This window comes from Diaporthe citri (assembly GCF_014595645.1).
Source record: "Diaporthe citri strain NFHF-8-4 chromosome Unknown scaffold_7, whole genome shotgun sequence".
Taxonomy (NCBI): domain Eukaryota; kingdom Fungi; phylum Ascomycota; class Sordariomycetes; order Diaporthales; family Diaporthaceae; genus Diaporthe; species Diaporthe citri.
The window spans coordinates 3,917,905-3,935,022 of record NW_025064852.1 but is presented as its reverse complement, the minus strand read 5'-3'; the positions used below and the strand labels follow the sequence as shown (position 1 = coordinate 3,935,022).

The following is a 17,118-nucleotide window of genomic DNA, read 5'->3' as shown; positions in this document are numbered from 1 at the left end:
TAATAAAAATAAGTATAATATTTTTATATAATTTTTAATTATTTAAAGAATTAATTAAAAGCTTTTAATTACTTTAACCTTATTTTTTTAATATAAAATTTTTAATTCAAGCTTTAAAATATTATTTAAGCATATCTTTAATTAAAGTTTAAGCTTAAGTAATTTATTTTATATTACTTACCTTTTAAAATTTAAAATAAATACTTTTTTAAAATTATTATATAAGTTATTAAATTATTATATAATAATATTAAATTTAATATATATTAATAAGCAATTTATTATAAGTTTTATTATAATAATTTAAATATAATTATTTTAATATATAACTTATACTTTTTAATTATAAATTAAGAACAAAATATTTTTTATTATTATTATTATATAAATTAATAATATATTATTTCTTAATACTTTAATATTTTTAAAGCTAAAAAAATAAAAAATTAAGAAAATAAATATTTAATATAAGTTAAAAAAATACTTATTCTTAATAAGTTATTTATTTTTAATAATATAATTATAAGCATTTTTAATAAAAGCACTTTATATCTTTATTAAAAGGGTTAAAGTAAGAAAATTATAGTTATTAATAATAAAATTAATAATTATATTTAATAATATATAAAATAATATATATAAAAAATATGCTTTATTTTTATTTATTAACTTAAGGTAGCATTTAACTTATTAATAATAACTTAAATTTAAAAACCTTTTTATAAAAATTATAATAAATTAAATCATTAATTATAATAATAAATTAATAACTTAAAATATAAACTTTAATATATACCCTTAAATTTATTTTAAGTTAAATTAATAATCTTTATTAATAACTTATTTATTAATAATAAAAACCTTAGCTTATAAATTAACTTTATTATTATGTTTATAAATAAAATATAAACTTTATAAGCTTTTAAGTAAAATATTAAAAGTAATATTATTTATTAATCCTTAATAAAATATTAAAAAGTAATTTAAAATATTTTAACTTTAAAAACTTATAATATAATTAATAGCTTTAATATAATTATAATATTAATAATTACTTTATATTAAATTATTATATATTTAAATATTATAATAATTCCTTTTATAATATATATTAACTTATACTCTTTATATAAGTGCTTAATTAAGCTTAAAATAATAAAAAAAAGCGCTTTATAATTAATATTATAATTTTTTAATAATTATATAAAAAGCATAAAATTTTTAAAATTTATTAAATTATTAAAAATTATAATTTAATTAATGCCTTTATAAAAATATTTTTAATAATACTTTTTAATACTTTATAAATATAAATAATATTATAATTAAGGTATAAAGCTATATAAATTATAGCTAAGAAAATAAGGTAATTATTTAAATATAATAAAAAGTTAAGAAGATTATAATATATTAAGGCTTAAACTTAAATTATTAAAGTATAATTTAATAACTTATTAATAAATTATATTAATATAACCTTAAATATTATTATTATATTATATATTATAAAATTATTATATTAATATTAATATAATTAATTTAAATATATATATTATATAATTATAAAGATAAAAAATTATTTAAAATTTTTAATAAAGAATAATAAAATAACTTTTTTAATAAAAAGTAATATATAATAAAAATATAAAAGTTTAATTTATATTTATTAATTATTTATAAATTATCTTATAATATAATATAATTAATTAACTTTAAATTACATTTCTTTTAAAAGAAAATCTTATATTTAAGATTTTTATAATAATATTTATATATTATAAGTTTAAATAATAAGGATTATTATTATTTTATAAGTATTTAAATTATTAACTTATATTTAATAAATATCCTTAATTAAATTTTATAATTTAATATTTATATATTAAAATTAAAAATATTATTATTTATTAATTTAATTAATAATCTTTATCTTATACCTTACTTTTCCCTTTATTTAAATACTTTATTTATTAATCCTTATAACTTATTAACTTTATTTACTTAATTTTTATTTTAATAACTTATTTTTTAATTATATTTCTTAATTTCTTTATTTAATAAATAATATTAAGCATAGCAAAGCTTAAGCTAAGCTAAATTAAGAAATTTTAATTATTTAAAAATTAAATAATTATATTAATAATTTAAGAATTTAATTTAATCCTTATTTAATTTAAGCATTATAAATAATAAAAGCATAAATTTATAAAATGCATTATAAATAAAATATTTATATAATAATTATAACCCTTTAAGCTTTTTAACTTTATATAATAAGGATATTTTAATATATATATATATTTAATTAACTTTTATTTATTAATTATATACTTTAATAAATTAATTAACCTTTAACCCCTTAATAATAACTTAAGCCTTTTTATATACTTACTTTTTATAATAATATAATATAATAAAATAATAATATACTTATAATTTAACTTATATATATAATTAATTAATTACTTTTTAACTTTAAATTTAATTTAACTTAATATTTTTCTTTTTTTATACTTTTTAAAAGTAATATATATTTATAAAATAAAAACTATTAATATAAGAATAATAAGTATTATTTATATAAAGGATTATTTAAAATTAAGCAGCTTTAACTTATTAAGATGCCCGGTAAGCAATAACCTTAGCGCTGCATATAAAATAGCTAGCATAATTAAGTCTTTTGCCTTCTTCCCTTTCATAATTAACAATAATTAACCACTATACCAACTAAACATTATATTGCAATACGTAACCCAGCCAATAAAGGTTTTCTTTTAAATAAATATTTATTTAAGCCCTTAATTAATTTTTATAATAAATAATGCTTTATAACATTATAATTACATTATTTATATAGTTATTAAAGCAAAGGGTATTTAGTTAATATATTTATTATTATATGTTTTTAATTTTAACTTAATTAAGGTATATTTTAAAAATTTAAAGAGATATATTTAATATTAATATTAATATAAGATAAATAATTATAATAATAATAAGAAATTTATAAGTTTTTTATATTTAAGCGCTTTAAAGATTAATTAATATATAAAGATAATTAAGAAATATTTTTATTATATATATATATTAAAAAAGAAATTTAAAGGTAATAATAGTAATAAAAAGTAATAAAGATATTATATAATTAAAAGAAGGGTAAAAAAAAGTAGCGTTAATAAAAAAGAAAGAGTATTATAATAAGGTTATTTATAATAAGGTTATTTATAATAAGGTTATTTATAATAAGGTTATTTATAATAAGTTTTTTAATAATAGGAAAGTTAGTAAAAAAAAGTATTATTAAAGTAATTAAAAAGGGATAGTTAATAATTTTTTATAAGAAATATACTTAATTTTTTTAATTAACTTTTTAAATATTTAAATAAATATTCTTTTTTATATATAATTATTTTATTAACTTTTTTATTAATTATATTATTTTTTTTTATAAATAATATTAATTAAATGCTTAAAATGTATTAAAAAATGCTTTAAATTTACTTTTTAATATTAATGCATTATTAGCTAATATTAAGAAGCTTTTTACTTATTAAAAATTATGATTTTTATTTTATATTAATGTTAATAATGATAATAAGCTTTCTTTTTTTTTATTGCTTTTAAGAAGCTTAAAGAAGTCTTCCCTTTCCTTTAAGTATAACTTTATAAGCTTTTTAATTAGTTTAATATTATTTAAACTCTTTTTATTAAATTAAATATCCTTTTTTAAGTATAGGGCTTAAAGATTAATACTTTTATACTTTATAACCTTTTATACTTTTATTAATTGCCTTTTTTTTATTAATATATAAAAATGTTTTTATAAGGCCTTAAATATAAAGTTTTTGCTAAGGGCTTTTTAATTATTAAGTACTTATAATAGTAATAATGAAAGTATAAGTAGTTAATAATGATATATAAGGTTGCTTAAGTAAGAAGCTATTAATGCTAGTAATATTAATAGCTTTTTAAAGCCTTTTAATAAATATATTAATAAAGGCATTAATGGCATTAATAATAGCATTATTAAGTATTTATATTTAAAGCTAAGGGCGTAAAGATTAATTAATAAGTTAATTATTATATTAATGCTATTTTTTTTTACTTATTATTTTTTTAAGCTTTTTTTATTTATATATAAAGTTAATATTATTGTTATTAAGTTCTTTATTATTTTTATGAGCTTTAGCAATATTTATTTATTTAATAAAAAGCCTTTTTAAAAGCTTTTAAATAATAGCCTTATTATTAATTATTACTTATACTTATATATTTAAATTAGCATTAATAATATTTATATATATATTATTTTTTCTTAATATAATATTATTATTATAAAAAGTCCTCTTTATTATAATAATAATAATTAGCCTTATAATAAAAACCCTTAAAGTATTGCTATATTTATATTAGCTTTTTATAAGCCTTAAAGATAAGTAATTAATTCTTTTTAAGGGCTTTATAATAATAATAATAATTTAATTAAAGGAATATTTTTTAAGTATTTAACTATTAATAAATTATTTACTAAGCTAGGCATTAATTTTATTAATAAGGGGGGCTTAAAGATTTTACTGCTTAATTGCTTTAACGTTATAATATTATAAGGTATTATTTATATTATTAAAAGTATTACTTTATAAATATATATAATTATAAGATAATAAGGATCTTTGCTTAATAAAAGCATGTTTATAATTTTATTGTTAAAAAGTTTTCTTTTTAAATGCTTTTTAGTTTTTTTTATTATATTTAATTAAATTAAAAATATTTTTATTTAAAGTTAATAACTTATTTTAAATAAAACTTATAATAGCTTAATTATTATATTCTTTATATTAATAAGCTTAACTTTAATTTAATTCTTTATTTTAAAAAAAAAATCTTTAAGTAATAAATTAATATTAAAAGCCTTATATTTATCATTATTAAATATAAAGCTTTATTGCTTTATTAGCGGTATTAAAGAAGCCTTTATATTAATAACTTTTATATATAATATTAAAAATGCTTTTCTTAATAACTTCTTTAATAAAGGATAGCTTTTTAGCTTTTTAATATTATTACCTTTAGCATTATTAGTTAATAATAATAATTTAAATATATTTAATGCTTTTTAATTAATATAAGTATTTTTAATTTTATTTAAGTTACTTAAAGCGTTATTTTTATTAAAAATAGCTTTAAGGGTAATTTTCTTAATATTTTTAATAATATATTAAGTAGTATATTAAGTAATTATTTGCTTATTTTATAAGGGCTTTAATTAAGTTATTAGCTTTTATTTTATAATAATAATAATCTTTGCTTTTATTATTAGCTTTTTTATATATAATAATATTATTAATTAATTAATATATGTTTTATTAATAAAGTAAATAATTTAGCGTTGTAAATAAGTATATAATTATAATAGCTAAGCTTTTACTTTTTAAGGGCTTTTAAAATAAGTCCTTAGTTAATTTAAGTAGGCTATAATTATTTTAAGTTAGGGCTAATAAAGCATATACTTCCTTATATAATAAGCTTAAGTTAATTTTATTATTTTTAATTATTTTAAAGATATATATAAAATAGGGTTATAATAATCTTTTTTTTGCTAAATTAAGTACATAATAATGTTAATAAGGGTATTTATAAAAATCTTAGTGCATATTTCGCGTTTACAGTTAAATTTTAATGCAGGGGGGGACAGCTAACCAAAGCGACAGGGGGGGGGGCTGCACTTCGTTTTCCACAGACAGTGGATGGATCCGACACGGTCCGCGGGGCGACATTTCTGCCTCCCGACAGTAAGCCTTGCACCAAGTTGTCCCGAACCTGAGAACACCATGTCCCGGAGAGTCTGAGGCCCGCAGCATTCTGTGCAACTCCATGCACAGCGCACCCCAAACGGCCACGCCCACAAAAACATCCAAGACATCAGCCCGGCCCACTGCCCAAGCCCGACGAACAGCGCCCCCGCCTCCCCGCCATCTCCCCTTCGCAACACCCCGCACGCAGTAGCCATGGCGGGCCAGCCGCCCTTCACCCTCTCGCGCGCCACAGAGGCCGACATGCCAGAGGTGATCAGGCTCTGCTGGCTGTCCTTCCCGCAGATCATCCGGGACCTCCTCATGGGCTGCCCGACCGAGGACGACCTGCCGCGCTCGGTGGCGCGCTACCAGGAGGAGATGCGCGCCGACCCACACGCCCTGTGGATCAAGGTCGTTGACAACGCCACGGGCAGGATCGCCGCCGCCAGCCACTGGAGGATCTTCCCCGGCGCGTCGGCGCCGGCGGGTGCAGATGAGGACACGCCGCCTCCCTGGCTGGACGATGAGAGCCGCGTGAAGGCGCAGGGGATCCTGGCCGAGATGACCGAGGCGAGGGTGAAGGCTAACCCCGACGGATATGTTCGTGAGTGTTTTCCCCCTGGTCGATAGCGGAGTTTTGGGCTGGCACACTGATTCTTGCATGTAGACCTGCATATCTTGTTTACGGACACCGATTTCCGTCGGCAGGGGGCTGGCGATATGATGCTGCAATGGGGTACCGACGTTGCGGATGTTCTTGCGGTTGCCGGCTGGGTAGAGGCTTCGAAGGACGGCACGATCCTGTATGAACGCCACGGCTTCAAGGTCGTCGGCTACCAGTCGAGCGGAGGGACTTTCATGAGGAGGGAGCCTAATCACCTCGCAAAGGCCGGCGGTCGGGTGAAGGCATGAGCTGTTTCATCGGCATGTGGCTACTGATCCTGCTATAGTAGAGTCTCAGGAACGCATATAGATACACCAGGCGATTTATTCAAACTACGTGATTGAACGTATGATTTCCGAGAGTAGGCACGTGCTCTTCAGTGTTGGACTTGGGACAAGAATATTATACATCTGTTCTCTAACGGACTAGCTTCGGCGGTAAATTGAATCACAATTTGCCGTATCGAAAGTTGAATTATCACATGTCTCGGGGCTGCTATCGGATGTGTGAGAAGAGGAAGACAACCGGGTCTTATATGATAAAATCCTCATTCCAAAGACTCCGATCGCCGTAATACTCCATCTCCTCTTGATAATTCCATGAAGCTATCTCAACTGCTGTGACTCTTAGTGGGCTTTCCACTCACCCGATACAGCAGCCTATCGCTCCAGAAATGCGAAAACACCGCCTGCAACAATGGCAAAGTTCCAAACAACATGCTTGCGACAGGCAGGCTAAGAATATCGAGGATGCTCCCCAGACTCCAACGCTCCCGAGTTGAAGACTGAAAAGTGAAGTCATGCAACCCCGCCTTACGCATCTCCCACTGTCTTGCCTGGACGCAAACCTTGTGGAAATCTGCATATGCAGTAAAAAGGCAGATAGCCATTAGTACACCATTGGCAGTCCGCGCATATTCTGTAAGCTTAAGAACGATCTCCATATACGGACTGGCCTTGGAAGTGTTCAAATGTGAGGAGTAGTAGCTGGAGGCGGCGAGAATGCACATAAAGTGCAAGGGAAAGATGTGAGCCTCGAATAGACGCAGGAAGAGCACAGCATTTCTGAGCCAGACAAAACGAACTTTGCTGCCACACACGTCAACCGGTTCAATGCCAAGACTGCTGCGGGATTTGGTGTCGTCTTTGGTCGAAGTGTGACCGGTATTCCCATCGGGAGATGACACGCCCATCTGACACCACCTGGCTACTGCGTAGCCTGAATCCAGGCTTCCCCACATGTGACGAAGACCTTGGAAGTAGCGAGCTTTATGATTGTGAAGCCAGCCAGACCAGCCTGTCGGCCCGCCAGTGACGTTGGACATGCTCGCGGGACTTGGAATGGATTCAATATTGAGGCGGCCGTTTGTCGCAAAGTAGCACTTGAGCATCATGTGCATGTCCTCACCAATAGCTCCTGGCCCAGTGTCCCAGCCGCCAATCGAGGATGCAAGGTCGAGCGGTAACGTGTAGACAGAGGTAGGGATGGCTACGCCGTGGTATTCTCCTGGACGTTTGTAGCACGCCAGGCCAGCACAGGACCACCCCATGTCAGCCGCGCGGACAAGTGTCGGCACCAGATGTGGGTTTCTGTCAAAGACAAAAGGTGCACAGTATAGGGTTATGGCTGCGAGGTCCGACTGCCGCCGCAGCGCCAAATGGCGCTGTTGGATCAGCGAGTAATACGTTTCAAGGAGGTGAGTGTCACCTTATCTTCCGTTAGTATCAAAATGCGTAAACCTCCATATGGGCTTGTTACTCACTGTCCATGACTGTGACCAGCACGTCTCGGAAGTTAGGCCGGCCCTGGTACTTGCTCTCCACCGCCCTTGCAGCCCAGGCGACGTTTGCACTCTTGCCTTGACTTTCACCGGGTATATCTGAGGGGTGCGCGCAGTACTGGATGTCCAAAAACGAAGGACTAAATTTGGAGACTAGTGCTTCAGCAACCTCGATAGCATGGGGATCTCTTTCTTCCATGGCAAGGAAAATCTGTGTGAAGTCATCAGCTACACTGGGCATTCTATGGAGAGTGCGCATATCTTCTTACATCATAAGTGCTCTTCGCAAGTCGATGGCTTGCAAGTAATTTGAGCGTATCTTGCAAAGTTTCAAGTGATTCCTTGTAAGACGGAATTATGGAGACGTGGATTAGCTCAGACGGAGATGACTGATGGCTGCGACCCTGAGTATTTTCATTTTGATCCGACTCTTGTTGAGATGCTTCCAATGCTGCTTGTATCTGTTGTGTAGCTAGTCTGGCCCCACGGAAAGTACGCAGAGGGAGAGCTGAGATAACGATGTGAAGAAAGATTGAGTAGAAGATGAAGAAGCCTTCTGAGAAGGTAAGTCGCTGTCTCCCAAGACCCGTGTCATCGGTCGATTCTTGTGCGTCTGCTGCGGAAAGCCTCGTGTTGCTAAAGCCGAGGAGGAAGATAATCACCAGCGAAGACACGCCGGGCGTACAACGCTGTAGCCAAAGACCAATCCCCATGGTCGCAGGGCCCGAGACAACGAGATGGGGGACAAATATCAAGGCAGTACAACGGTCCAAGAGGCAAAGGCATGCACTCAGCTTCGAGGTTCCAGTCCTCCGTCGAGGTATGAGTGGTCACGGGCACGTTTCAGTGTGTATGGAAGCACATGTAGGGAGCAGCACAAGCTACAGCTGCACCTGTACCCGAGAGGTAGCGGTGGCCTGTTTGAGGAGCTTATGTAATCACAGCCCCTCTTGCTGCTGCACTATAACGAATTGAATCCTGGTTTTCTTCGGCTCACCCTTTTACTGAACTACACTCAGTTTCATAGACCACTCATTAACTACTAATCAATATTGAAGCATTGGCCTTTTCAAAGGAGAGTCCACATTGATGAGTAGACTCATTGATGGTAGCTGCAAGACACTAACTGAACTATACATTACTAGTAGCTGCAGGGATAAATGGCAGGTCAATCTCCAAGCATACCACCAACAGCTTGCATGAGCATACACAATCATTTTCTTCAGCGCCGACTAGTCCTACAACATCTCATCCACCACGTCCCCGCTAAGTCATGCTCGCAATATCAGATGCAGATCTCTTGATCTTGAATGTTTTGTGGTCGCAGTCCGGGGTATGTTCATGCTCTTCAACAGGGAGGCACTCGGCAACAGTGTTCTTGTGCTTCAAGCAAGGCAGTTGCCTGCCACCATGGTTGTTCACAGGGCAGTACTTGTCGTCGTGCGTGAGGCGCCAGAGGAGAGACTCGTGAAGGACCGCATCCTTCGGGATGTCGCGCGTGCTGCCCTTGTTGAGCGGGAAGCGCATGTTCACCCACCCCTGGATCTCGAGCTCCCAGCGCTTGATGATGGGGAGCCATTCTGTCGCGACCAAGTCAGTACAAAGACCAAGAGAGTAGAGGGGGGAAGGGCGGGCGAGGAAGTATGTTAACTTACCCATGAACTTCCACAACAGCACCTTGAACAAGCCTGTGCCGCGGCCCAATGCAAGCGAGTCATGAATAGCTCCCCTCATTGCATGGTCCTTCTTCTTGGAGAAATGTTCCTTGAACTCATGCACATTTTTGCGCCACTTGAGCGCCGCAGATGGGTCCTGCTCGCCCACGAGCTCAACCTCACGGATCATCCACGCAAGCGGGACGTCACTCAGCTGGAGACGGCCGGCACCCAGGGGCTTGGCCGGCTCCTTGTTCCTGCGCGTCGTCCAGTAGTGCTTGACGCGCTCCCAGAACGTCATTTCCTTGCCGTTGTCGAACGCGTTGTCCTTGGAGGCGGGCCAACCGCCGCCGACGTCGCCGTGGCACCCCGGGAACCACACCTCCTTGATGTCCTCGTGGTTGTGCTCGGCGTCTTCCTTGTCCTGGGCGAGCAGGGCGGCCTTGAACTTGACGCGCCGCTCGTCTATGGCCACCGCGTGGCGGACGTGGTTTGCCGTGCCGATGACCGGTACTGGGACCGGGGCGGTCCGCTCCAGGACGGCGACGGAGTTGACGCAGTCCCAGATGCCGAGGAAGTAGACCTTGATGTTTTCCTCCGTCACCTTCCCGCAGTGCGTCACCTTCTCCTTGCGGCAGAAGGTGTCACTGAAAGCTGCGATCTCGTCGCGGGCGATCTCGAACCTGTGACCATGGGTAGTTGGGTCTGCGCATATACCATCTTCCTCTCCGTGGCCGTTGTGGAGAGGTTCGGCGTCCTCCTCCGGTAGCGGTGCCGGCTCGGCCGGGGGAGCGGCGTTCTTCTTGTTCGCGTTCTTCCTCCTTTTGGACTTCTTGGGATGCGCCACATTGAAGTCCTCGACCTCACCGGCCAGGTAGCGCTGATAGAGGCGGTACGCGAAGGGGACCATCTCCTCCTGGCCTTTGCAAAGAAGTCCCACGGTATTGATCATGCGGGCTAAGAACTTGGCAGTGAAGGCACCGCGGCTGAACCCAAACATGTAAATCTTGTCGCCCTAGTGAATAACGGGGTTAGCAAGAGCAACATCTTCCCGGGGGGGGGGGGGGGTAAGCGAGCTCACAGAGTCGTAGTACCGCATCAAGAACCTGTACCCAGCCATGACGTGGCTGTCGAAGGTGGTGCCCACCGCCTGATCAATTGTCTGAGAAATGTAACTCTTGATCTGGCCAAAGACGCTCTTGTTGACAGATTCATCGTTGATGTCGTATGTACCAATACCAGCTGACATTTTGATTTTGTGAGTTGTGGAACTATTCAAACAGGGAGGATAACTGACTCTGGTAATAATGATACTGGTGTGGGTCGTTACGATCGAGTTTGCTCAATATCTTCACGACATTCGTGTCAGAGTTCGACCCCGTGAAAGTGTTGCCAGTGCCGTCAAAACAGAGGACCAGCTTCTTGGGAGTCTTCGCTGGTTCAGGCCCCTGGTTGCCATTGCTCAAAGAAGACATAGTGCTAGCGAAATTAAGGTGTTGACTTCTGTCAGGTGGAAAAGATGCTTGAAAGTCTGGTGGGTAATGAGGCGGCAGGAGGATGGGAAGTGGCTTTTTGAGGTCCCGACTCGTCCTCTCAACCGCCAAGTGGAATATTCTAGCATCCCCCCCCCCCGGATGGAGTAGTACTGGTTGCTGTCACAGCCATTATCTGATTGCCATCAGAATTTGAGCCCCCAAATTTGGTGTTGGTTTCACGAGGAAGGGAGGAGTCAGCAAAAGTGTCAATCATGTCCAACTTGGCTTCTGTGGCGTGGGAAGAAAAAGAAATGTCACCTCGCCTCACGCCGTGGAGTATCGCATCCTCTGGCCTGGCCACTCAGCATCCCAATAATTACGTGTTCGTAATTCTAGACTGCCCTTCCTCAGCTACAGCCACGATTACTGGACAATTCCAGTGAGTCGATGAATATTGGTATGCAGTGTATATCAATATATGTTGTGAACACTGTGTTCGGCAGACACGCATGCGGAGTTCGCAGATTGCCTGTGCTCCCGGTCATGCGTTCCGAGGCTGAGTGACCCTGTCCAATAGGGAAATAACTCGCTGCGAGCTGAGGCAATCGGTGAACGCCATGCCCGCAAGATCATCGTCTCGATTCACGATCCAGCCAGCCAGCTCTTGATTTGCAATTGTCTTGAGGTTGCCAAACAATGGTCAGCTACCACCTCAGTGGCTGACGAATCGTATCACAGCTGAATATCTGCAGCTTTCGGGCGTCGACTCTGCGGGGAAGATAGCCTGTCTCAAACACTACCCAATACAGACTCACCCCCACAAAATGCCTCGGGCTACCGCAGTGTAACATGCCAACACCCTGATCAACGGGTGTACCACGCCGGCATCCCCTTTCTTAGTGTCCCGAATCTGGATGCAGTGCGACCCGTGCCCAGCCAGCTTGCAGCAAGTCGAGCTTCAATACCCGTTCAGGCATTATTCATCAATCAGCCAGCCTCATTGCTTTTCGGTCAGGCTGGGTGTCATTCTATTGGTGCTCACCTCCGGTCCCCCGCATATCTCTTAGGCAATTTATGCGTGTCTCACATGTGTGTACGACAAGGTGAGAGTGTCACGACTGAAAGATACTCAGTCTCTGCTCTTTACACGAGCACAAGCACGACTTCTACCGATCAAAACACTGCCAGTGCTTTAACTCCTTTCCTTGCCGTCTGCCCTCCTTCCACTCGAGGCGTCACAGTCTGCATGTTACGATCGGCATTTGCAGGAGTGATCTTTCGGAATGGCATCACGTGTCATCCTTGTGTACAGGGAGGGCGGAACGACTGTTGTGCAATGGAGATGTCTTTTACTGAAATGGTTGCTTGCATCTGCATCATGGCCATCTACATTACTGGACGCCACTACGGGTCGTTTCTCGTCAAGTGAGGGGGCATCGGACATTGTGAAGTCACGACCGAGATTGTGGCCTCGTACTAAGTAGCAGGCAGGAATGAGAGCTATTTGAATGACCCTGTTATTAGTATAAGGAGTGAATATTTAGCAGTAACGTTGAATCAAACAGTTCCACCGTTTGCCCTATCTTCTACACGCATAAGAACCAAGACTCTAGGCACATCATGGCTTCGTCCTCGAATGAGAAGTTTCAGGCTGGTGCCTCGTACGGAGATGACGAGCAAAGTTCCGCGAGCTTCTTCTCTGACCCTGTGAAGGTGGCTGCAGACATACTGAAAGATTACGCCTCGGTTCGCAGCCAGACATCCCAGGCTGAGCTCGTGGGTGTCATCAAGTCGTTGCTCCAGAAGGGTCAGCCTCTCGACGATAAGAAGGGGCAAGTTAAAACATTCCAGTGATACACAGGCAATCCGCCTCTAACACTTGCTAGGACAACTGAGGTCCTGATTGGAATCCTGACATCCCTTCCTTCCACCTCAAAGGCCCGAGTACAGCTCACGAACAAGCTCATCGACACGCTTTGGGACAACCTTCAGCATCCACCCCTAAGCTACGTCGGCGGTGATGTCCACTATGAGGTCGTTGATGCGAACGCGTCCAAGGAAAAGGCCGAGCCCGCCGACTTCATTGAGTTCAAGGCCCCAGACAGTGAAGTCACCCTGCGTGAGCACATACCACAAGCTCCAGATGGCCTTTACCAGTACAGAATGCCCGATGGGAGCTACAACAACATCCTCGAGCCCAACCTGGGCAAGGCCGGCACTCCCTACGCCAAGACAGTCAAGACAGTCAAGACACTCCATGGTGTCAAGCCTGACCCAGGTCTGCTTTTCGACCTCTTGATGGCCCGTGACGATGGATCCTTCAAGGAGAACCCCGCAGGAATCTCGTCCATGCTGTTCTATCATGCCTCCATCATCATACACGACATCTTCCGAACCAATCGCACCAACATGAACAAGTCAGACACCTCGTCCTATCTAGACCTGGCTCCTCTGTATGGCTCCTCACTCAAAGACCAACTGGAGGTGCGCACCATGAAAGAGGGCAGGCTGAAACCGGATACTTTCCACGAACGGCGGCTCCTTGGGCAACCTCCAGGTGTCAGCGTCATGCTAGTCCTCTACAGCCGGTTCCACAACTACGTCTGCGACATTCTGCTCAAGATTAATGAGAATGGCCGCTTCACGCTGCAGTGTCCTGCGGATGCCAACCCCGAGGACAAGGCGAAAGCGGTCGCCAAGCAAGACCATGACTTGTTCAACACGGCTCGCCTGATTGTCGGTGGACTCTACGTCAACATCAGCCTACACGACTACTTGCGTGCCATCACCAACACCCACCACTCTAGTAGCGACTGGACACTGGACCCTCGCGTCGCAATCGACAAGCAGATCGACGGCGAGGGTGTGCCACGCGGTGTCGGCAACCAAGTCAGCGTCGAGTTCAACTTGCTGTACCGCTTCCACGCCTGCATCTCGAAGAAGGACGAGCGCTGGACCAACGAGTTCTTCACCCAGCTCTTCCCTGACCGGAAAGCGGAAGACCTGCAGAACGTCGGCATGGCCGAGCTCGGCCGGGCGCTGGTCAACTTTGAGCAGTCCATCCCAACCGACCCCAGTGTCCGCGGGATTGGCAACCTCCAACGTCAAGAAGACGGGACCTTCAAGGACGAGGATCTTGTTCGCATCCTGAAGGAGGCTATGGAAGACCCTGCCGGCTGCTTCGGTGCTAAGATGATTCCCAAAGCACTGAAGATCGTCGAGATCCTGGTCATCAACCAGGCTCGCAAGTGGCAGGTTGGGTCGCTGAACGAGTTCCGGGAGTTCTTTGGCCTAAAGAGATACGACAAGTTCATCGAGATCAACTCGAACCCCGACATTGCCAACCTGCTCGAGAAGCTGTACACGGACCCTGACATGGTGGAGCTCTACCCAGGTCTGATGATTGAGGACATCAAGCCCGTCCGCAATACTGGTAGCGGTATTTGCCCGACATATTCGGTTGGCCGAGCTGTCCTCTCAGATGCAGTCACGCTCGTGCGGTCAGATCGGTTCAACACCCTGGATTATACAGTCTCGAACCTGACTGCGTGGGGCTACAATGAGGTGCAGCAGGATTATAAGACCCTCGGCGGCTCAATGCTGTACAAGCTCATCCAGAGAGGCCTCCCACGTTGGTTCCCGTATAACTCTGTCGCTGTCATGCAGCCCATGTATACGAAGAAGGCCAACGAGGCTATCGCCAAAGAAATCGGCACATTCCACCTATACACGACAGATGACCCCAAGCCACCGCCCAAGCCCGTTGTGGTCGTCTCAAGTTCAGCCATCAAGCAGGTGCTCGACAACCCCAAGCAATTCGTCCTGCCATGGCTCAGACCGCTCCAGTCCATGTTTACCGACACAAAGAAAGACATCAGCTGGTTCATGCTCTCAGGCGACGAGCAGAAGAACCAGCAGCACCGCATCGACATGAAGAAGGCAATAGGCAAGCTGCCCAACCTCCACAACGCAATCCATGAGTTCGTCGACCGGGTGGGCACGCAGCTCATCGAGAAGGAGACCTTCAAGCTCAGGGAGGGCCTCTACCACATGGACATCATCCGGGACATCGCGATCCCGCTGAACATCCAGCTTCTCGCGGACCTCTTCTACTTCGACCTCCTCACCGACGAGAACCCGAGCGGCAAGCTCGGCACCGCCGAGCTCTACCGCCACCTGCTCAACGTCCGCATCTGGGGCGTCAACGACAACGACCCGGCACAGTCGTGGAACCGGCGCCGCCGCGCGATCGAGAGCGTCAAGGTCATCATCGACTCTACCCGCACGCTCGTCAACGAGGTCTCGGCTGGAAAGGGCCTAGGCTTCGGCATCGGCAATGCCATCTCCAGCGCGGTTGGCCGGAGGGCGAACTTCAAGAAGGATTCGCTTCGCTCGTGTGGATACAAGTTCGTCGAGGAGCTGTTGGCACAGGCTAACTCGGCTGACAAAGTAGTCGACAACCTGTGGCTTACAGCTTTCGGCGGTACCGGCGTTCCTGTCACAGTGGTAAGCCCGTTTAATCACAGCATTTGTGGTTCCCGTTGCTAATCCTCGCGAAGTTCTACGAAGTCTTGGAGTTCTTCCTGAGGCCTGAGAACGCAGGCATCTGGGCTGAGGTCCAGACCATTGTGGAGAATAAGGACGACGAGAGACTCCACGCGTATGTCGCCGAGGCACAACGCCTCACCAGCACACAGCGCAACATGCGCGTTGCTGTGGCACCAGCCGAGCTTGACGGCCAGAAAGTCGAACCGGGAAATGCTATCATCATGCTCCTTGTAAGTTTGCAGGTCTCTTGATGTGACTGAAACCCTTTAACCATGTGCAAAGGGCGAATCTGGCCGCAACCCGAAAGAGTTCGCCGACGCCGACAAGTTCGACCCGCAGCGCAAGAAGGAGCCCGTCTCCTCCTTCAGCTACGGCCAGCACGAATGCTTCGCCAAGGACCTGGTGACGACCTTCATCGTCGGACTCGTCAGGCTCGTTGCTGGCCTCAAGCAACTTCGTCCCGCCCCAGGTCAGATGGGCGTGGTGAAGACGATCCACGTTGGTTCCGAGAAGGCCTACCTGAACGACAGCTGGTCGTACCTCAGCTTCGACGCTAGCAGTAAGTCCCGTTTCTTACAAGCTTTACTTCAATATGACGATACTGACACCGCGATAGCCTGGAAGGTTCACTTCGATGGACACGGCAAGGGTGCGTATCAAGGCGATTCGACGCCCAACAAGCCCATCGATCTGGGACAGTACTACTACTTGATCAAGAAACGCAATGACGAGTTCCTCGACAAAGCAGCTGGTATCCTTACCTGACATATGAGTCTTTGAGACTCCGTTTTAGGCTATGTCCTGTCCCATTGCTAGTTCCACAGCCTGCGACGAGACTTTAATTCGAGTTCCTTTGGACCAGGAGGACCACACGAGCATACACGCCTGCCCCACATGACAAGGGATAGGACGGAGTTTAGGACTGATTATCTAGGCATCTTGATCAACAGATAATGAATCATGTTCGCGTTTTGTGTCATTCAGGCCTTGTGCTTAATTCAAAATGATTCGTTGTCCCGTGTTGATTGAACGTGCTTTGCGAAAATGGGAATGATTCTTAAGAGCTAACGTCCCCGGCTCAGATTCCGGCCGCCCCCCGATTCCGGCCGCCTTTCCCACACAAACTCTCACTTTTCAACCTTCTACAATAAATCCAAATTAAATCCCGTAACCCTAGCCTCAGGCTTAAAATATAGGATTT

General features: G+C 40.3%; 4 protein-coding genes across 4 annotated transcripts; 2 read left to right on the top strand and 2 right to left on the bottom strand.

The window, feature by feature from the left end:
• Window positions 1-6,008: 6,008 nt before the first annotated feature.
• On the top strand, window positions 6,009-6,707 carry INS49_014207 (uncharacterized protein; the record flags this gene model as incomplete). Its single annotated transcript, XM_043174898.1, has 2 exons — window positions 6,009-6,399; window positions 6,463-6,707. 2 exons carry the CDS (start codon window positions 6,009-6,011, stop codon window positions 6,705-6,707), a joined length of 636 nt encoding a protein of 211 aa, XP_043021843.1.
• Window positions 6,708-7,069: 362 nt separating this feature from the next.
• INS49_014206 (uncharacterized protein) lies at window positions 7,070-8,952 on the bottom strand (the record flags this gene model as incomplete). Its single annotated transcript, XM_043174897.1, has 3 exons — window positions 7,070-8,166; window positions 8,222-8,450; window positions 8,509-8,952. 3 exons carry the CDS (start codon window positions 8,950-8,952, stop codon window positions 7,070-7,072), a joined length of 1,770 nt encoding a protein of 589 aa, XP_043021842.1.
• A 553-nt stretch (window positions 8,953-9,505) lies between these two features.
• INS49_014205 (uncharacterized protein) lies at window positions 9,506-11,369 on the bottom strand (the record flags this gene model as incomplete). Its single annotated transcript, XM_043174896.1, has 4 exons — window positions 9,506-9,819; window positions 9,895-10,909; window positions 10,976-11,136; window positions 11,192-11,369. 4 exons carry the CDS (start codon window positions 11,367-11,369, stop codon window positions 9,506-9,508), a joined length of 1,668 nt encoding a protein of 555 aa, XP_043021841.1.
• Window positions 11,370-12,989: 1,620 nt separating this feature from the next.
• INS49_014204 (uncharacterized protein) lies at window positions 12,990-16,682 on the top strand (the record flags this gene model as incomplete). Its single annotated transcript, XM_043174895.1, has 5 exons — window positions 12,990-13,162; window positions 13,256-15,875; window positions 15,929-16,147; window positions 16,200-16,476; window positions 16,534-16,682. 5 exons carry the CDS (start codon window positions 12,990-12,992, stop codon window positions 16,680-16,682), a joined length of 3,438 nt encoding a protein of 1,145 aa, XP_043021840.1.
• Window positions 16,683-17,118: the final 436 nt, after the last annotated feature.